The sequence below is a fragment of the Fusarium oxysporum genome, chromosome 1, assembly GCF_000149955.1.
Source record: "Fusarium oxysporum f. sp. lycopersici 4287 chromosome 1, whole genome shotgun sequence".
Taxonomy (NCBI): domain Eukaryota; kingdom Fungi; phylum Ascomycota; class Sordariomycetes; order Hypocreales; family Nectriaceae; genus Fusarium; species Fusarium oxysporum.
Window position 1 is genome coordinate 4,362,055 of NC_030986.1, and position 19,409 is coordinate 4,381,463.

At 49.0% G+C, this 19,409-nt stretch overlaps 9 protein-coding genes across 14 annotated transcripts; 5 read left to right on the plus strand and 4 right to left on the minus strand.

Annotated features, from left to right (window-relative positions):
* Positions 1-348: 348 nt before the first annotated feature.
* Positions 349-534, minus strand: FOXG_17966 (uncharacterized protein; the record flags this gene model as incomplete). Its single annotated transcript, XM_018397995.1, has 1 exon — positions 349-534. One exon carries the CDS (start codon positions 532-534, stop codon positions 349-351), a length of 186 nt encoding a protein of 61 aa, XP_018233239.1.
* A 332-nt stretch (positions 535-866) lies between these two features.
* FOXG_00875 (uracil-DNA glycosylase) lies at positions 867-3,220 on the minus strand. Its single transcript, XM_018377503.1, has 2 exons — positions 2,460-3,220; positions 867-2,403 (listed from the first exon to the last, which is right to left on the minus strand). Exons 1-2 carry the CDS (start codon positions 2,807-2,809, stop codon positions 1,647-1,649), a joined length of 1,107 nt encoding a protein of 368 aa, XP_018233240.1. The 5' UTR covers positions 2,810-3,220; the 3' UTR covers positions 867-1,646.
* Positions 3,221-4,028: 808 nt separating this feature from the next.
* FOXG_00876 (uncharacterized protein) lies at positions 4,029-7,039 on the plus strand (the record flags this gene model as incomplete). 2 transcript variants are annotated; one of them, XM_018377505.1, is made up of 4 exons in its annotated part: positions 4,029-4,222; positions 4,295-4,453; positions 4,505-6,445; positions 6,500-7,039. In XM_018377505.1, the coding sequence occupies exons 1-4, from the start codon at positions 4,195-4,197 to the stop codon at positions 6,841-6,843; spliced, it is 2,472 nt and encodes an 823-aa protein (XP_018233242.1). In that variant the 5' UTR covers positions 4,029-4,194. The 2 variants fall into 2 exon arrangements, with proteins under 2 accessions (XP_018233242.1, XP_018233241.1); XM_018377504.1 differs by having other exon boundaries at positions 4,087-4,222; positions 4,505-6,843.
* Positions 7,040-7,515: 476 nt separating this feature from the next.
* On the plus strand, positions 7,516-9,674 carry FOXG_00877 (uncharacterized protein). The gene is made up of 3 exons (XM_018377506.1): positions 7,516-8,134; positions 8,193-8,321; positions 8,373-9,674. The coding sequence occupies exons 1-3, from the start codon at positions 8,039-8,041 to the stop codon at positions 8,646-8,648; spliced, it is 501 nt and encodes a 166-aa protein (XP_018233243.1). The 5' UTR covers positions 7,516-8,038; the 3' UTR covers positions 8,649-9,674.
* FOXG_00878 (uncharacterized protein) lies at positions 8,330-10,247 on the minus strand. The gene is made up of 2 exons (XM_018377507.1): positions 9,652-10,247; positions 8,330-9,568 (listed from the first exon to the last, which is right to left on the minus strand). Exons 1-2 carry the CDS (start codon positions 9,794-9,796, stop codon positions 9,054-9,056), a joined length of 660 nt encoding a protein of 219 aa, XP_018233244.1. The 5' UTR covers positions 9,797-10,247; the 3' UTR covers positions 8,330-9,053.
* Positions 9,837-13,915, plus strand: FOXG_00879 (alanyl-tRNA synthetase). Of its 3 annotated transcripts, XM_018377509.1 has the most exons (4): positions 9,837-10,556; positions 10,714-13,331; positions 13,382-13,789; positions 13,845-13,858. In XM_018377509.1, exons 1-3 carry the CDS (start codon positions 10,058-10,060, stop codon positions 13,556-13,558), a joined length of 3,294 nt encoding a protein of 1,097 aa, XP_018233246.1. In that variant the 5' UTR covers positions 9,837-10,057; the 3' UTR covers positions 13,559-13,789; positions 13,845-13,858. The 3 variants fall into 3 exon arrangements, with proteins under 3 accessions (XP_018233246.1, XP_018233245.1, XP_018233247.1); XM_018377508.1 differs by having other exon boundaries at positions 13,382-13,915; XM_018377510.1 differs by having other exon boundaries at positions 9,837-13,331.
* Positions 13,464-15,584, minus strand: FOXG_00880 (uncharacterized protein). Of its 2 annotated transcripts, XM_018377511.1 has the most exons (3): positions 15,126-15,584; positions 14,099-15,075; positions 13,464-14,046 (listed from the first exon to the last, which is right to left on the minus strand). In XM_018377511.1, exons 1-3 carry the CDS (start codon positions 15,451-15,453, stop codon positions 13,837-13,839), a joined length of 1,515 nt encoding a protein of 504 aa, XP_018233248.1. In that variant the 5' UTR covers positions 15,454-15,584; the 3' UTR covers positions 13,464-13,836. The 2 variants fall into 2 exon arrangements, with proteins under 2 accessions (XP_018233248.1, XP_018233249.1); XM_018377512.1 differs by having other exon boundaries at positions 14,099-15,577.
* Positions 15,585-16,073: 489 nt separating this feature from the next.
* FOXG_00881 (cysteine synthase A) lies at positions 16,074-17,849 on the plus strand. 2 transcript variants are annotated; one of them, XM_018377514.1, is made up of 2 exons: positions 16,074-16,124; positions 16,182-17,849. In XM_018377514.1, exon 2 carries the CDS (start codon positions 16,270-16,272, stop codon positions 17,605-17,607), a length of 1,338 nt encoding a protein of 445 aa, XP_018233251.1. In that variant the 5' UTR covers positions 16,074-16,124; positions 16,182-16,269; the 3' UTR covers positions 17,608-17,849. The 2 variants fall into 2 exon arrangements, with proteins under 2 accessions (XP_018233251.1, XP_018233250.1); XM_018377513.1 differs by having other exon boundaries at positions 16,118-17,849.
* Positions 17,850-17,900: 51 nt separating this feature from the next.
* FOXG_00882 (transcription elongation factor S-II) lies at positions 17,901-19,402 on the plus strand. Its single transcript, XM_018377515.1, has 3 exons — positions 17,901-18,186; positions 18,388-19,164; positions 19,223-19,402. Exons 1-3 carry the CDS (start codon positions 18,046-18,048, stop codon positions 19,229-19,231), a joined length of 927 nt encoding a protein of 308 aa, XP_018233252.1. The 5' UTR covers positions 17,901-18,045; the 3' UTR covers positions 19,232-19,402.
* The last annotated feature ends 7 nt before the right edge of the window (positions 19,403-19,409 follow it).

The following is a 19,409-nucleotide window of genomic DNA, read 5'->3' on the forward strand; positions in this document are numbered from 1 at the left end:
CTCATCATGTTTCCTGGGCCCAAAGATATGAGCAGCCAAACGATACACATTTTCTCTTATTGCGCTTTAATGCTATCGAGCACTATGGCGGGTGGCTCGCCGCCAACGTTTCGTAATTCCCGTGCCTCTTTTAGAGCTCCATTTCCATCAGAACTAAAGCGCCGCAACCATAACCTCTTCTGTTGCTCGCTCCCCTGCCAATAACAGCGCTGCTATCAAGCAGTCTTCAGCCTAACTCCACGTCATGAGAGGCAATATCTGTCTTTTTCCCTTACTTATTCCATATCGAGTCGCCCTCGGCCGATTGAATTACTTCTTTGCGCTCTAGCTCATGGTTGAGCTGATCTCTCATCTGGGATATTCCATGTTTGCCAGGAACTTCTCGCTTACAACGGGTTCTGGATCACGAACATGGAGGCTTCTTGGCTCTGAAGCGTCCAAATATAGACGCCATTCTGACTTCTTTCCTAGCTTCTGTAGCTGTGGTCCAATGGCTGCACCTTTACCAGTAGCTTGGTCATCCGCGGGGCTCATGGGTGTGAGTTGGCATCGCCAGCGCATCCTCATCCCACCCTCCCCAGGCGAAGCCGCTGCTTGGAAGCATTTTTGAGCGGTTGTCTGGCAAGAGTTTCCGAGATCGACGTGATGAGTTGGCATTTACTTACGCAAGATGGCGAAAATAACTTACATGTTTGACATGCAGATGAATTGTGATGCAGAGTATAACTTTAAGGTGAGGCTCTACTGTCAGATTGATGTCTCCCAAACTGGAATGTAGATTTTACAACCTGTCTCAGCTTTATCGAAACCCTTGCTGATTGTAGTCCCTTGGGTTAAATGACCCAATGGTATAAGTCAGTGCAGAGGCTGTTCCCGTTGTCCGTCATGGATCCATGATCTGCCTCATGACAGCCCTGGAACCCTAGTCGCCAAAGCTCATCTCAGCTTAACATATGCTTTTTCTTCCTTAAATATATGCTCAGAGGCCACCGATATTTAGAAGAACCGGTATCTGCCTTGATTGGCTCAGCTCCTCGTACAAGATGGCAGCCTGGAGTGACCTACAATATTTCACACCAACATAATCAATCTCATGCACCTCGGTATCCTTTACCAAACATAGAGACGACAAGATCGCCTCATTCTTCTCGAAACGAAAACGTCTCCTCCGCTTCGCCTTCGCCTTTGAAAAGGATACCCAGATGAGACCAGTTCGGCGGGCTGAACAGTGGGGATGCCTTGACAATTTCTTAAACACGGACCTTTCTCTTGACCGTGAACATGATACGATAAAAGTGTTGAGCATTAGATATCAAGGATCTGCCTCAAACCGGAACTTTTTGTCCCTTCCGGCCGCGCCCTGATTTCCGAAACAATCTATCACTTTATGCGTCAGGTTGTGGGGAGTTGCACCAGGTGAGGATCACGTATTGAGCGTCATAATATTCCGTATTCATCCATCCTATAAACCTTTTCCAATATCCATGTACCTAGATTCCCGAGGCTGATCCTACATTGATCCCTGACCCGGAACCGAAAACTTAATAGTTGAAAAGCTGTCCCAACGCTTGCATGCCATGTACCTTTCACTTAGTGTTGAACGCCGTCATAACACAAATCCACTCCGAGTTTGAACACTTTCAACACTACTTTTCTTTCTCTTTCTCCTCTTCCTCAGCCAACCTAAGGGCCTCTTCGAGAGCTTCCTCATCTTCGTCGAAAGCATCGTTCTCCTTGTCCTCTTCAGCCTTCTTCACCACTTCAGGCTTAGTCTTCTCAATGGCCTCAGCCTTTTTCTCAGCAGATTTAGCCTCTTTGGCATCGGCTTCCGTCGCTGGAGCTTTCGTGGAAGTGCCAGGTCCGAGTGCCCAGTCAATCTCTCCTTCAGGCCCATATCGTGTAACCAGCCAGTCATTGGCTTTTCTGAAGTGACCGCAGTCAAAGAACCCCCTGGAAGCACTGAGAGGGCTAGGGTGGACACTCTGTAGTACAAGATGCTTGACGCGATCGATCTTCTGCACTCGCTTGCCGGCTGGTGTTCCCCAGGCCATGAAAACAACACCCCTTGTTCTCTTTTGCGCCACTAGATCAATGACTCGCTGTGTGAGCTTCTCCCATCCTCGATTGGAGTGCGAGTTGGCCTCATGGGCTCGAACTGTAAGGCAGGTGTTCAACATGAGAACACCACGGTCTGCCCAGGGGGTGAGAAGACCTCCTCGGTTTGGTGGTGGCTCGAAAGTAGGATAGTCTTTCTTCAGAGCAATATACATGTTCTTGAGCGAGGGTGGTGCAGGGGTTGGGGGTCGAACGGAGAATGCCAATCCGTGAGCCTGGTTATCGTTATGATAGGGATCTTGACCAACAATGACAACCTTGACATTGCTGAAAGGGGTATGACGGGACCTATAAGCCATAGGTTAGGAGCTGCCACCGCAAGTAGAAACATAGTTCGTCCTTACCATGAGTAGATATCGTTCCTAGGTGGGAACACCTTGCGACCAGAGCTGATTTCCCGATCCAAGAATCGCTTCAAGTCCAAGAAGTCCTTTGTAACAAGATCATCCTTGAGATGCGCCAACCAGCTTTCGTCAAGAGTATCGATTTCGAGCTGCAAGAGCTCTTTCTGCTCTGGCTTCAAGGAAGCCACCCACTTGGCCTTATCAAACTTGACGGCTGGTGCGGGAGCAGAAGCACCAGTACCAGTAGGCTTAGGAGCTGCTCCGAAGAAAGAGGCAATGTTGCCATTAGCTTTAGGCTTCTTCGAATCGTTCCCGGCTGAGGCGCCTGCTTTACGTTTGAGGGTCGACATGGCGATAGCTTGTAGGTGGAGACTGATGGTGGGAAGAGGTGGATGCACGATGAGCCCTTGATACGAGGGAGGGACTCTTGTGACGAGAGCTCGAACGAAACGAATTCTGGGCAATTGATACAAAAACAAGCCAACTACACAAATACAGTACTCACGAAAGCAAAGACGGAAACCGTGAGTATTGCAAGTATATGCTGATATGTGTGGTAGTGCAATGCGTAGAAATGAGAAGAGTATCGTTGGGAGAATTCGAGCTAAAGTGGTGATGCAAGTTAGTTAAATGCAAGCGCGTTAAGTAAAACGCGCTAGCTCCCAGCCATTAACGCGGTCCCTGTGACTTTCGCGTTGAGGAGGCTTGGAGAGAAACTAACTGCAGGGACCTGAAACTCTGAGTGGTTGGGGGGCCTAGGATAGCTTCAGCACTAGCAAGCCACGCCGTCAGTCTACCAGGCATCAGGTCGAATAACTCCAAATTGGGCAGTCGCCGAAGCGATATTTGAGTATAATTGCTTCTGTTTGTTGAAAGTGGCTATCAAATAGAGTTTCGGCAGATCACAGCTCTTTGAACTGAATCAACGGATAGTTGCTCAAGTTCGGGATAGTCTTTGCGTAGGTATGCGGTGAATTTGGTTTGCTCTGAGCCCCTCCATGGAAAGATTGTATGCTTCCTACAGAAGAATAAAACTTAGGATCTCTATTCTAAATGACAAAAAGACTCAGGTCAATTTAGGATAGACTTAGTATACCTTAGATTAGTTGTCTTGGGCACCTTGCCTAAAATGTCAGAACCTTTCTTATTCCCTGAGGGCTATATACGGATAGTATATTAAGCAAACTTATCACCTGTCATACTATCTTTCGAATAGATTTAACAACATCATTAGAAATTATTCCTCCGTGAGTCTATGAGCCTGCTTAAGCCGAACTGTTTGCTGTGCTTCTGCTGATTGGACATGATCTTTAATTGCGATTGTGAAATCTCGAATGGTTGGTGCATAGTATACCTCCCTATGTAGGTAGAGAGCCAATCTGATTTCGTGCAGTGCTTATTGGGTACCACGTGCATTGAAATCAAGGCAGGTTCCAATTGGGGTTCAGTTCGTATAATGCAAAGACAAAAGTCATAGTCGTTCATCCATCACCTGGTGCTGAACGAAAGTAATAGGGTCGTAGAGTGGTGTCGGCTCCTGGCCAATGTTGCTTAATCATCAGCTGTACAGTACAGCGCTTTTCCCTTCTGGGCTGCCGCATTACCTCATGCAAGCTCCGACCTCAACTGGACAGCTTGTAACTCCAACACCGTTGGCCTCACCAAATTATTACTCTGCATTATAGCCATGCTCTATAGCAGAATTGACCTTTCCGGCACATAGTAGCTGCCAACGATGCGTCAATCGATAGTCTGGGTCCTCCGTTAGTCAACCATTTCGTACCTTATTGTAACACGCGACAGCTGTCAATTTGGTTTGCTGACTTCTTTATTAGTGCTTTGGCAGGTAACCACAGGACTCGGCACAAATGTCAAACATTATGACGAAACATATAAGGATAAGAACCTTGAAGGAGCTGGACAGAATCAATATATCGCTTCTCCTAAGACCGACGTCGTTGTCGATCAAAGTCAGCCTGCTGGCCCGCAACCTGGTACGATTGTTTCCACCACCAACAAGGCGCAAAGATACTGACAGCTTCTAGGCGCGGAACTGGTCGATGCAGCAAGAATAGAACTTACCAAAGCCCCTCAACCTTTACATCGCCGAAAGCGAAGACCTTCGGGACTCGTCGGAACCGCTCTGCGTTACATGCTTAAAGCCATTCCATCTGGTCCGGCAACAGCCCCATCGCAATCCCAAGAGACCACTGTCAACGGCGCTGTCGCAAAAGCGGTTGATTTTCTCGAACAGGCCGCACAGCAAAACAATTCCGATGCTCTCTACTTACTTGCCGAGATAAACTTCTTCGGCAATTATAGTTACCCAAGGAACTTGGAGGTGGCCTTCAACAACTACCATCAACTTGCAACTGTCTATGGAAATTCAACAGCCCAGTATATGCTAGGAGTCTACTATTCGACCGGGATCGGTAACGTTGTAGAGCGTGACCAAGCTAAGGCGCTTCTCTACTATACCTTTGCTGCTATTCGTGGAAATGCTCGTGCGGAGATGGCAACGGCCTTTAGACATCATGCTGGCATTGGCACGACGAAGAATTGCGAGGCGGCAGTGAAATATTACAAGCGTGTCGCAGACAAGGCTATTGCTTGGTACCGAGCGGGCCCTCCTGGTGGTCGATCTTGGATCCATCAGTCATGGCGAATTTCTGATGACGATGGAGGTATCTACGGAGAAGGAGCGAGTGCTTCAAGCTCAGGCATGAACGCATTCAAGGCTAGCCCTGGTTCTGATGCGAATGCCGCCATAGATGATGTGATTGAGTACTTGGATCTTATGTCTCAAAAAGGCGATTCGAAGGCTTCATATAACCTCGGACGCATATACTATGACGGCCAACGAGGCCTGGAACGAGATGTTGACCTAGCACGCAAGTACTTTGTTCTGGTCGCATTACGTTACTGGAAGAAGGACGGCCGTCTAAGCGAGAACCCGAAGCCTGGAATCGAGAAGATTGCCAGTAAGGCTGCTGGGTATTTGGGTCGGATGTATTTGAGAGGCGACGGCGTTCCTCAGAACTTTGAGCGGGCGAAAGTGTGGTTCGAGCGTGGCATTACACAACATGATGCTCAGTCACAACATGGTCTTGGTCTAATGATGCTTCATGGCTACGGTCAAAAAGAGAATGTGAAGAGGGCTATGGAGCTCTTCAAGTCCTCTGCCGATCAGGATTATGCCCCAGCCTTGGTGCAGATGGGTCAACTTTACCTGGACCAGGGTGGCCAGGAAGATGTCAGGATTGCCAACAACTATTTCGAACTCGCCGGTAGGCACGGCAACATTGAAGCCCACTACTACATTGCAGAGATGATCCATCATGGTGTTGGACGAGAGAAACACTGTCCTGCATCCTTGACGTATTACAAGAGCGTTGCCGAGAAGGCAGAGCCCCTGGTGTCATCATGGGGCGACGCCAACGACGCTTACGAGGCTAGCGATTACGAACTTGCATTCCTTGAATATCTTCTGGCCGCTGAGCAGGGCTACGAGAAGGCCCAGACCAATGTTGCCTACATGATAGATTCTGTTCAAAATGGGGTTTCCATTTCGTCATTACTTGGACAGCCCCGAGAGAAGAGTAGTCTTCTCAAGAACCCATCTCTTGCTCTTGTTTACTGGACGCGATCTTCCAGACAGTCTAATGTTGACGCATTGGTCAAGATGGGTGATTATTATTATCATGGTATTGGTACTGAAGAAGATATTACAAAGGCTGTCCAGTGCTACACCGGAGCCTCCGACTACTCCCAGAGCGCACAGGCACTTTTCAACCTCGGTTGGATGCACGAAAACGGCATTGGTCTGGTACAAGACTTCCATCTCGCAAAGAGATACTACGATCATGCCCTGGAGGTAAACGATGAGGCATATCTACCAGTAACTTTGAGTCTCCTGAAGCTTCGCCTTCGAAGCGCTTGGAACACACTGACACATGGACCGATTCACTCGATCCAGGATGAGCCCAGTAAGTTTCTCTTGTCAGATACAAATCCTAGGTACATACTTACAAAGCCTCCAGAACCTAAGAAGGATCGCTCATTCTCCGAGTGGATCGCCAACTTCCTGCGAGAAGATAACCAATACTACGAGGAGGAGCATTACACCGGAGGTGATTTATACGATGGTGCTCTCGGCGATGGACAGGGAACAGATGACGACGATGGTGTACTAGAAAGCGTCCTGATCATTGGCGTCACCTTTTCACTTGTCTTCTTATTATGGTGGAGACAGCGGCTGCAACAGGCGCATCAACAAGCAGAAGACGCTCGAAGAAGAGAGCAAGGCCTCCCCCCGAACCCTCGTCTCGATGGTCCAGGTCCCGACTTTGCTGGCTGGGGAGCCGCTGGAGGCGTAGTTTTGTAGAATCTCAGAAGCAGCGTGGTTGTTTATCTCGTTAATAGCATTAGAGCGATGGCGTCTTTGGATTGGTTGCCAGAATTTGATAAACTTATAGTTGCAACCTCGCATGCATAAGTGTAACGATTGTTGATATCAAAGTGAAGTTTTTGAGTTTTGCACGACTAGAGGAGCTGAGCGTGCATGATAGAACGAGGCCGGAATGTCCGTGTTTACTTCTCAGTGGATTTTCGGAAATGCAAGAAAAGACGAGATGTTTCAAGTAGTTACGAGGCTGAGCTGATGGCTCCTTGTCATACGCTAATACAGAACGGATGTAGATCGATCCGTCTCACAGTTTACTGAGCGTGATATGTACAGTAATACTCACTGCTGAGTCCCATTTATATGCAGGGCTTGTGATTCTTATTATGGCAGAGTCTTATTCTCCTCGTGAAGGATTCTTCACAGCAACCCTCACCGTCAGTAAGCTGAGGGGCTGACTAGACAAGTTAGTCGCTACCTTATTCAAAGATGATCATCTTAACGGAGTAGCGATAAACTTGTAGGAGACAATGAGGGTGGTGCATTTCTTCGGCTCTGTGGCTTGTCTTAGGCTCGTAGCCGCTGGGACGTGACAACAACCCTGCCACTGTCAGCCTGTGAAACTTGAGGAGTCGAGCGTAACGTAACTCTGCCGCAGAGATCGTCGCGTCTACGCACGATAAAGGCACTGGCAGTGGCTATCGCCCCCTCCTGTCCCCTTTCTTGTCTTGCCTTTGTACACTGGAGCGCCCGCTTAAAAACGAAACCGAAGGGGGGGGAGTCGTATTTGTACGACGGGCCTTTATGTGAAAACCAACCTTCTCCCTTTGGAATTCTCAGCATATCCTCCTAATAAACGCCTTCTAGTCTCTTTCTCGACCCTTCATCTTCTTATTCACTGGGGGCCGTTCTTTTTTATTTCACAAGTGCTGACTTTGACATCCATTCATTTATCCCTGCGATTGGGGGTTGTTTACGCATCCTTCGGGCACCTGGCACCTAGCACCTGGCACCTTGGCAACTGTGAACTTTAGTGGAGGAGAGCACTTCCAATCAATCACCTGTACGGACCTCGGAGTACCGTTCAGCGTAGCTCGTACTCGGTTGATTCCATCCATCTCAAAATCAACAAACACACGCAACAGTCTATTCTAAAGAACGATTTCTTATCGCCAATATGGCGAGATTTGTGAGGTATGCGCTTGAGCGCAGGGACGATGAGACTTCCGAGTACTTCACCGATGACGATGATGTCTATTGGTGGTATAGCAGAGTAAGCATCCATCATTAACTTTCGTACGTTCACGTTGCGCATGCTAACTCGACAACAGGAGGGATATATCGTCAAGTGGACTATCCTCGCCGTGATTGTACTTCTTTTTACACTCTGGATCGTCGGAGGATATTGGCATGCAAAGAAGAGAATCCAAAAGGGTTTACGACCACTAGCATATCATAGAGTAAGTCGCACCTGTGATACACATCCAAACACCAGTTCTAACCCTCCGCAGTGTTTTGTTAGTAGGCGCATGATGGCTCAGGTCGATCCCCGTTACGCATATCCTCCTAACGGATACTACTACGCTCCTCCTGGCAACTACGCCCAGCCTGGCGGATATCCCATGCATAACATGCCTCCTCCACCAGTCTATGACCCATCACGACCTCCCATGTACGAAGAACCCCCGAATGCCTCAAAGATCGACCCGGCGCAAGGACAGCAGAGACAGGCCGATGGACCGGCAGACTATTATGCTCCTCCAACAGGGCCTCCGCCTCCGCGATAAATGATGTTAGGCGCTGGAAAGGTTCGGTTGAGAGGCATATATGCATGGATGGTTGATTCTTGAGCCATGTAACGGTTCAGAAGTCGCTGGGCGGCCACGTGAGACAGTATGAAATTGAAAGTCAATCAATAAATGTAGCTAGCATAGAAATACAAGCAAATGCCGACATTCAAGCGCCAGGCTCTTGGGAGCAAGAAAACTTCCGACGTGAAATCAGGGTGCCAAAAAATATCTGATCTAAGTTATAATAAGTTTACCTAAGTATTTTCATCACTTAGGATAGAGGTCCTAAGTTTTCTTGCATCCTCTTGCCAGGTTCTCTTTTCCAATTCACAGTAAACAAACGCCAGTCGCCTTGGGTATATATAAGTGTGTGTATCGGGCGTCATATACGGTTCCCTTCCTCTAGTCCAAGTCCATCGCGTCTGGGTCGTCGTCCGTACTCGTGGCAATAACAGTATTCAATGTGGCGTCCTGTATCGTTGGGGCCTCCGTTTTACCCTCCCTTTCTAACCGCTGTAGCTCTCTTGTGCGATTTCTCGACTCGATGATGGCCTTGCGCACACTATCTTTGTCCTCTGGCACCGTCAACGACTTGGGATCACTATACAGCACTACCTGCATGCCGGCTAGCTCTCCCTCGCTGTTAGCTAATACCGATGGGGGGATGCGATTCGCGCGCAGATGCTTCTCGATATCTGGTAGGAAGACAAGCTTGCCCGGGTCATCGCTGTCGCTATCGGAGGAGAGCTCATCATCCATGTTGTAGATGTACACTTTATGTTTGGAATCGTCTAATTGCATGGTCTCATCGGGAACTGGATTCGAAGCAACATTGGAAGGGGTAGGAACTGGAGCAGCAGAAGAAATCGAGGTTGTTGGTTGTTCGACAGGGACGTATAACTTGTTCCCGCTCTGTTCTGTAGGCACGATGGGTGTTAGTTCATGGGCATTGCAAGGATAAGGACAATGTGACGATTGAGGAAAGAAGAATAAAACATACCCAGATTAAGGAGAGTGAAGCGTTTAGAAAGACGTTCATTATCTTGTGTCTCTGCCTTTCTCTTTCGGCGCAATCTTCTTGTCTTATCGACCCCCTCGGCTACAGCTACTGTAGCTGGGGCGGAAGATGACGGGGATTGTAACATGATCGCAATGGGACTCAACCAGTGGTCAATTCGTAGTCCACCAAGACCTAAAATGGCGGACTTTTAAACCCTTCAACACCTGGACTATCCGACTGAACGTCGAATCAACGGCTCGGAGAAGGACACTGGCAACCACACGTGGCGAGGATGAAATTTTGAAGTCTTGACTTGTCTTTTGCGTGAAGGCGACGGGCTTCTTTTTCTTGGCTAGGGATTGGTTTGTCCTCTGTCTCTCGAGGCTAGAATTGCTGGTTGCCCTTGATGTGGGCGTGCATCAATCGGGCGAGTGTCACTAGGGGCGGAAACGGAAATACTGCAGTGAGCTTCAGCGGTTGCGGGCGTTGGAGTCGGCGCTGTAGGCCCCGGAGCTTGAGGACGATTATCGGCGCGGGAGAGCGTGGGCCTTATGTATCCGTCTCGGTCTTGACTCATTCTTGTAGAACTTTCTACCCTCCTCCGCCTGCGCCTACGCCGCCACAGCAACTCCATCTCCAACTCAGACCCCAGCAACATCAACTTCTCCTCCACAATCTTCAATCAGAAACCCCCACTACCACCACGACGATTCCTCCACGGCCGACAATCATTGCAGCGCCTGCGCGGAATATCTTCAGGACTGCGACTAACAAGAGATTGCCTTTTTTTATTCTACGTCGGTCTTATTCCAGCGCGACCATGGCCGAGTCGGAGCTCAAGTGGCCCGCTGCGCGCGTGCGCAAGACCTTTCTCGAGTACTTCGAGCAGAGGGGTCACACAATTGGTATGCGATTGCGATAGCGCGGGCACTACGTCTCACTGCATTAAAAGATATTGAAATTATATCCAATCTCTCGAGGCGAATCTCCTCAATACCACTATTTACTTTGTTTTCCTTCCCTCTGACTCACAAATCGCTAACAAGACTTCTTCTGCTTCAGTCCCCTCTTCATCGGTCGTCCCTCATAATGACCCTACCCTGCTCTTCACCAATGCTGGCATGAACCAGTTCAAGCCCATCTTCCTCGGCACCATTGGCAAGACCGATCCTATGGCCGGCCTCAAGGCCGCTGTCGACAGTCAAAAATGTATCCGTGCTGGTGGCAAGCACAACGACCTCGACGATGTCGGCAAGGATAGCTATCACCACACATTCTTCGAGATGTTGGGTAACTGGTCTTTCGGTGACTACTTCAAGAAGGAGGCTATTTCATATTCCTGGGAGCTTTTGACAAAGATCTATGGTCTGGACCCCGATCGTCTTTACGTTACATACTTCGAGGGTGACGAGAAGTTGAAGCTGGAGCCTGATTTGGAGGCCAAGGAGCTCTGGCTCTCGGTTGGTGTTCCCGAGGATCATATCCTTCCTGGAAACATGAAGGATAACTTCTGGGAGATGGGTGACCAAGGCCCTTGTGGTCCTTGCAGTGAGATTCACTACGACAAGGTCGGTGGAGGCCGCAATGCTGCCAGTCTCGTCAACATGGATGATCCTATGGTTGTCGAGGTTTGGAACAACGTTTTCATGCAGTATGATCGACAAAAGGACGGCAGCCTCAAGTCTCTCCCCGCCAAGCATATCGACACTGGTATGGGCTACGAGCGACTGGTTTCCGCCCTCCAGGATACAGTTTCCAACTACGCCACCGATTGCTTCACCCCTCTCTTCCAGAAGATCCAGGAGGTCACTGGCGCCCGACCCTACACCGACAAGTATGGCAAGGATGATGCCGATGGCATTGATACCGCCTACCGTGTAGTTGCTGATCACATCCGAACCCTTTCTTTCTCCATCGCTGACGGCGCTGTTCCCAACAATGACGGCCGAGGTTATGTTGTCCGACGTGTACTAAGACGAGGTGTGCGATATGCTCGAAAGTATTTCAACGCCGATATCGGCGCCTTCTTCTCCAAGATCTTGCCTGCGCTTGTTGACCAGATGGGCGAGCAATTCCCCGAGCTTGTCAAGAAGCAGCAAGACATTAAGGAGATTCTCGATGAAGAGGAGGTCGCTTTTGCCCGCACTCTGGATCGTGGTGAGGCTCAGTTCGAGAAGTATGCTGCCGAGGCCACCAAGGGCGGCTCCAAGAAGCTTGAGGGTGATGTTGTTTGGCGACTTTATGACACTTTCGGTTTCCCCGTGGACCTTACTCGATTGATGGCTGAAGAGCGAAGCCTCGAGATTGACGATGCTGAGGTTGAGGCTGCTCGAATCAAGGCTCGTGAGGCCAGCAAGGCTGTCAAGGAGTCTGTTCAGACTTTCTCCAAGCTCAATGTGCACCAAATCTCTGAGCTCGAGAAGGATCTTAAGGTTGAGCGAACTAACGATGACGCCAAGTTTGCTCAGGGTGACACCAAGGGTAAGGTCCAACTCATTTACGACGGCCAATCCTTCCTTAAGTCGACCAAGGACGTCCCCGAGAAGACTGCTCTGGGTCTTTTGATCGACAAGACCAACTTCTACGCCGAATCGGGTGGTCAGGTCGCCGACACTGGACGTATCGTCATTGACGATGTCGCCGAGTTCAAGGTTCTTGATGTTCAGAACTATGGTGGCTATATCCTACACAGCGGTTATATCGAGTATGGTACACTATCCTCCGGTGACGAGGTTATCTGCGAATACGATGAATTGCGCCGATCTCCTATCCGCAACAACCACAGCGGTACTCACATTCTGAACCACTCCCTACGGGAGGTTCTTGGTGATGATGTCAACCAGAAGGGTTCTTTGGTGGACAACGAGAAGCTCCGTTTCGATTTCTCCCACAAGACTGGCGTCAAGATTGAGGAGCTCAAGAAGATCGAGGACATGTCGAACGCATATATTCGCCGTAAGGACAAGATCTTTTCCAAGGAGGTTGACCTGGAGCTTGCTCGCCAGATTGAGGGCTGTCGTGCTGTCTTCGGCGAGACCTATCCCGATCCTGTGCGTGTTGTCTCCATCGGCAGAGATATCGATGAGATGCTCGCCGACCCCAAGAAGAAGGAATGGCGTCAGTACAGTGTTGAGTTCTGTGGCGGTACACACGTTGAGCAGACCGGTTTGATTAAGGACCTCATCCTTATTGAGGAGAGTGGTATCGCAAAGGGTATTCGCCGTATCATTGCCTACACTGGTGAAGCTGCTCACCAGGTTCAGCGTGAGGCTGATGAATTCTCCAAGAAGATTGATGCTCTCGACAAGTTGCCGTTCGGTCCTGAGAAGGAGGCTCAAGTCAAGGCCGTATCTGTGGAGCTCAGCCAGCTGACAATCTCGACCTTGACAAAGGACGAGTTCAACAAGCGTTTCCAAAAGATTTCTGCTGCTGTGACTGCTGAGCAGAAGAAGCGCCAGAAGGCCGAGTCGAAGACTGCGCTTGATATTGTCCAGAAGTACTTCGAGGCTAACAAGGATGCCAAGTGGTTCGTTGGCCGCCTGCCCGTTGGTGCCACCGGCAGCAAAGCCCTGCCTGATGTGGTCAAGCACTATCAGGGTAAGGATAAGGAGAAGACTGTTTACCTGTTTGCTGGTAGCAAGGAGGAGGGTGCCGTTGCTCATGGTGTCTACGTTGGAACTGTAAGTCTACCCCTATAATTAGTATTGCATACACTGACTAACTATTTCAGCACCTTGCTTCTCAGGGCGTCACTGCTGAGCAATGGGCTGCCTCCGTGTCGGAGATTATTGGTGGCCGATCGGGCGGCAAGGAGCCTGTACGACAAGGCCAGGGCACTAAGCCTGAGAACATTGACGAAGGTGTTGAGACTGCGACAAAGTGGCTCAACGAAAAGCTGAAGCTGTAAAGTTTGAAGAACAAATAACTGTGTTTCTACTCTGCTCAATGGGAATTCATGATTGTTCATTCACCTGGGAGTAATGTCGGGGATCTGGTCAGACAAAAGAAAGGATATAGAGCGTTTAAATAGGCATGGCCATTTACCATTGCCATAAGAGAGTACGATGAATAAAGAACACCATTGATGGCACATTGGTTTGATGAGAGGGTATATGCTGTATCTTTTCCCAACCCGGATGTATATCTACATGGCCTTTTGCTTTGGCTTTTGTTACAGGGCTAATTTTATACAGTTACAAGAACGCTGGCGTTGCGATAGTTTGATATCAAGGGATTCTCTCCGCTTCGGGTTTCGGTATCCTCAACGTATGCCCACTTGCGCATGAAATCACCATGCGACATAACACGAGTCAACTTGCCCGTGATAGCGCGGTAGATAGCCTCTGTGACGCGAAAATCTGTTGGGAACAGAATATCGAAGTATCCTTGATGAACCTATGTGATGTTAGTTTGCCAATATTCAACGACAGTGGGCTTTATAGCTTACCAAGGGGGTTGTGACGGGCACCATCTTTCTGTGGTACCGTGTCTGGACAACAGGTGCATTCATACCCTTGACAGCTTGAGGTAACCAGTCAAAGTCAGAAGTCACAAGTCGATGACCTGGGAAGTACTTCTCAAGAACGTCGAAGAACTGCATCAGCCGTGTGGGGATAAATTCTGGATCCGAAAGATTGGCAGCAAAAGGCACCTTGGTGGATAGATATCGTAAAACGGCGTTGCTGGGGTACGGTTTAGGATAGTTTCCCCCTGTAGCAGCGTGTCTGACACGAAAGTATCGCGCAGCAAGAGGATCCAACTCATGAGCGTAGAATTCGTAAAAGTCACCGTCACCATCGATCAGCACGTGGCCTTGCAAGGGCTGCTCGGTAGCAACGTCGTAGCGAATACCATCGTGAGAGAAGTTATCGAAGACCTCCATGGCAAGAAAGAAACAAGGCGACGGCACGTATTGGTCCCAGTCGAAGATGGAACGGTTGATAATCTCGACCTTATCCGCGTGGCCTCGAGACGCAGCCGTGGAGAGAAGATGTCTGTTTTGCAGCGCAGCGAGTGTGGAGGAAATCTCGATGATGTTGAACTTTGTACGGGCGTACACTTGAGGATCGACTTCTCGGATGTAGTCCAGGATATTGAGCATGAGTGTTCCACGACCGGCGCCCATTTCGTAGATCAGAAGATCGTGGTAGGGATATGTGGTGAGACGATAATTCGTGACGAGGTAGCGGGCGATGGCTTCGCCGTAGTACGGGCGAAAGAGCTCGGTAGGCGTATGCCATAGCTGGCGTGTTGGGTTCTCTCCTTCTCGCTCATCGAGAATATCCTCGAATTCGGTGTAGCGACGACCTAGCTCGGCCTGGAACTCAATTTCATCGCGCATTGAGTTGAAGTCGAATGGCTCGCCGGGGCTGAAGATGACGGCTTGTTTGGAGAAGTATCCATATGATGGATTGTAAAGACTGTCTAGAGCTACGTTATTCTACTATTCCGAGAGGGATACTCGAGTGTCATGCCGTCAATAAAGTCTCTTAGCAGCATCTTGACCTTTCGTGGTCGTTCGGTTCGTTGCTTGAGCTCGTCAATCGATATGTAGGGGTACTCTGCAAACTCGGCAGATCGATCTTGGGGGAGAATATTCGTGCGCTGCTGCCATCGACTCTCGTTTTTCTTCATTCCGCGATCACTGGAGGGCCGTCCCGCAACGTAGAAGCGGCTCTGATGACTGACGATAGTGGTTCGAAGGCCATTGCGAAGACCGGCGAGGTTTCTGACACCTTTACACCCTGGAGGTCGATGGTGGAAGAGTTGGCGGAAGATTTGGGCCACAATTGGGGAGTCCATGTTGGCGAAACTCTTGTTATATTGTCGACATGTCGGTTCTTGAGGACTCGTTGTTTTGAGGTTTGAGATGGTTTACATTGGATGGTGTGGGTCTCAACTTGTCGGGTGTACCTCGGGCTGAGAGTGAGAGCAGAGGATATGCTAACTTATACGCGGATGATCATGTGCGAGTTTTCCTTTTTGGATTATGAATAGCTTCATCATCTGAGCTTGATACAATTGCCGCGTAAAAGTAACTGGTGTCATTGGTATTGAAACGTCGGTTCTCTAGAGCTCTCGTGAGCTTGGACGGACTTAAAGTAAGGTTGACCAAGATGTCTCAGCACATCTTCTTTTGTAGAATTATTAGTAGAATAATAATCAAAAGCTTCTCAATATTCGACCCTATAGATTATTGATTTATCTCAGATATTAGAGCACAATCATATCATGGATATCCCACTATTAGAGGTCAAGGAGAGGTAAGAAAACTTAGGACCTCTATCTTAGGTAATAAAAAAGACTTGGGATAATTCAGGGCAATTTAGTATAGATTTAGTAGACCTTATTAGGCATTTTTGGCACCTTAAATTAACATTAGAGGTTTTCTTGCTCCCTGGGAGGTTTATAGCACTGATATACTAAGCTCCACATGACATCACGCACGCACCAGGGTTCATTAATTCTACGTAGTATGTACTCATAAGCTTTAGCCAAGATCATTCAAGTTTTAACCTCAACCTCATCAGAAGCGCCCTCAACAATGCAGGCATTCTAGTTCTCCAGTAAATGCCCAATTGATGATTCCATTGGGTACGCCAGCCAAAAACTCCCAAAATGGCGCTCAGCGACCATCCAAAAGCCTACGGCACCGCTGCCGTTGTCTTCGCCTTCACAACTGGCATCCTCGTCACTTTAGGATTCAAGGACTTTTACCCAGATCTTGAACGTCGGTTCCAGCGCAAGAGGCGTGCAAACACGGGTGGTGGCCGAAGATCGAGTCTTTTCTGGGGAGACCCTGTTGAGCTTCAGGATCATGAGTCTCAACCTTCAACATCAACGTCTTACGATGTTGTGAGGAACAGCTTGGTAGATGGTATAGAAGCTACCATCGGTAACACACCTCTTATAAAGATTCAATCCTTATCAGAAGCCACAGGTCGGATCATCATGGCCAAAGCAGAGTTCCTCAATGGCGCTGGAAATTCACCCAAGGATCGTGTTGCGCTTAACATGATTCGAGAAGCAGAATCCAAGGGTCTACTAACACCACATAAGGGTGATACGATCTATGAAGGCACAGTAGGAAGCACGGGTATCTCACTGGCAACTCTTGCCCGAGCGATGGGCTACCGCGCTCATATCTGTATGCCTAGCGATATGGCTCTCGAAAAGTCCGATCTACTCCTCCATCTTGGCGCAACCGTTGAGCGAGTCACTCCCGCACCTATCACAAGTCCCGATCACTTTGTCAATCTGGCTCGAAGGCGTGCGGAAGAACACGCCAGCAAGGCCAAGGATGGCAGTAAGGGTTTCTTCGCAAATCAGTTTGAGTCCGAAGCCAACTGGAAAGCACATTTTAATGCAACGGGTCCCGAAATTTGGCGGCAGACGAATGGCCAGCTGGACGCTTTCGTCGCAGGAGCTGGTACAGGGGGAACAGTCTCTGGCGTGGCAAAGTATCTGAAGGAGGAGCAGAAGGCAACTGCTATCAAAGTCGTTCTCGCCGACCCTCAGGGCAGTGGTCTCTACAACAAAGTCCGCCACGGCGTTATGTACTCTTCGACAGAACGTGAGGGTACAAGACGCAGGCAGCAGGTTGATACTATGGTCGAAGGCATCGGAATCACACGTCTGACTGAGAACTTCGAAGCGGGGCGCGAACTTATCGACGATGCTGTGCGAGTAACAGATGCGCAAGCCTGTCGCATGGCGCGCTGGCTAGTTGAGCACGACGGTATCTTCATCGGCAGCAGTAGCTCTGTCAACTGTGTCGCCGCGGTTGAGGCAGCTATGAGACTTCCTAAGGGGAGTCGTGTTGTTACTATCCTGTGCGACTCTGGAACTAGACATCTAAGCAAGTTCTGGAAGCATATCAAAGAGATGGGACTGGAAAGCGAGGAGGAGGCAACGAATTTGTTTACTGAGCTAGGGATACCCGGTCATGATGAATGAGATGCGAACGAACCGAAAAAATGAGTGGGTTTCATGAAACGAAGCACATGTGTATAATAGTTAATATCCTCAATCGACTCTCGACTTCCCTGTTCCGAAGACTGCTAATGAATGGAAAGCAAAGAACTGTGTATTCCTCAGGGAGCAAGAAAAGTTAAGACTTTAGAAGAGGATGCCAAAATAAACTCAGTAAAGAGTCCCCTAAACTTAGGCTAAATTACCTAAACATTTTTATCGCTTAGAGTCAAGATAGTTAAATGTTCCTGACAAGAGCATGACCGTTTCAGCCACCTCCACGATCTGGGTAAACTCCGGTACAGGAAATAGCCAGGGGCTCACGTGCCATTCATCAGGCATAGGCTGGTGTATGTAAGTTTGCGACAGACCACGCCTCAATTTATCGACTCTTTCCAACCCTTCGCCTCCAAACCCGCAAAAATGCCCATGGACGAACGCGAGCTTGGGCAGCGCATCAAGGCGCTTACAAAGTGCGTTGCTGCGAATGAGCCCCCGGAGAACGCTATCAAGTTGCTCGAGACATTGAAGAAGGATGCTTCTCCCACTGAAGAGATGCTAAGGGTACGTACGCGGATCAGGAAGCGATAGAGAGAGCGCTTTTCTGCGCGCGTTTTGAATATATACACGTCTTGGTTGGTTTGCGCAAATGCATGATCGCATTTCTCGCCTTTCTTTCATCAAAATTGCGACCTCGGCGGATCTATCGGATATTGCACTCTTGATTCCACAGGGACTGTGCTAATACTGAGATCTTCGTCATAGGCTACAAGAGCCGGTGTTTTTGTCGGCAAACTTCGCTCAAATTCCAACAAGGACATCGCCCGTGCCGCCGCCGAACTCGTTAACAAGTGGAAGAAGTTGGTCGAACAAGAAAAGCACTCGAAACTACGTGCAAAGGTCGGCTCAGGATCTCCAGCCCCAGCTCCATCATCAGCGCCCGCGTCATCTCCTGCTGCTCCTCCTCCTCCATCATCAGCCGGTGCCTCTGGGGCCAAGTACAAGGGCGACATCGAGAAGCGAAAATATGAGACCGACAACGTGAACGTCAAGCGCACCGATTCCAGTGTTCGAAACTCATGCATTGGGCTTATCTACAATGGTCTGGCCTATCGATCAACGGCAACCGAGAACGACGTCATTACTAGAGCCGTCGCTGTTGAGCATGCCGCCTATACCAAATTCAAAGGGGAAACGCCTGATTACAAGAAGAAGATCCGATCACTATTCACCAATCTCAAGAACAAGTCCAATCGGGAACTTGGGCGCAGCGTCTTGTCCGGTGAGATCACTGCCGAGAAGTTTGTTATCATGACCGACGACGAGCTCAAGAGCGAGGAGCAGCGCAAGAAGGAGCTTGAACTAGAAAAGGAGAACATGAAGAAGGCTCAAGTACCGATGGCCGAGAAGAGTATCAGCGAGAGTCTGGAGTGTGGTCGCTGTAAGAAGAAGCAGGTCAGCTACACGCAGGCGCAGACCCGAGCTGCTGATGAACCTATGACAACTTTCTGCGAATGCATGGCGTGTGGGCACCGATGGAAGGTAAGTCTTGTCACTTTCAACTAAAGTTCGGCGACATAACTAACGCGGGATACCTCAGTTCTCTTAATAATATATAATGAGTCTGGAGGATCAGGGATGGAACAATGCTAAACTAGACTAACACTTAGGTAACTTCTGCCTATCAGATTCATAAAGATCCTTCAAGTTCTACAAGTTGCTAGCCTAATTAAGTTCACCTTTATATACCCCATTAATAAAATTAATTGTAATCGATCGTAATCTTA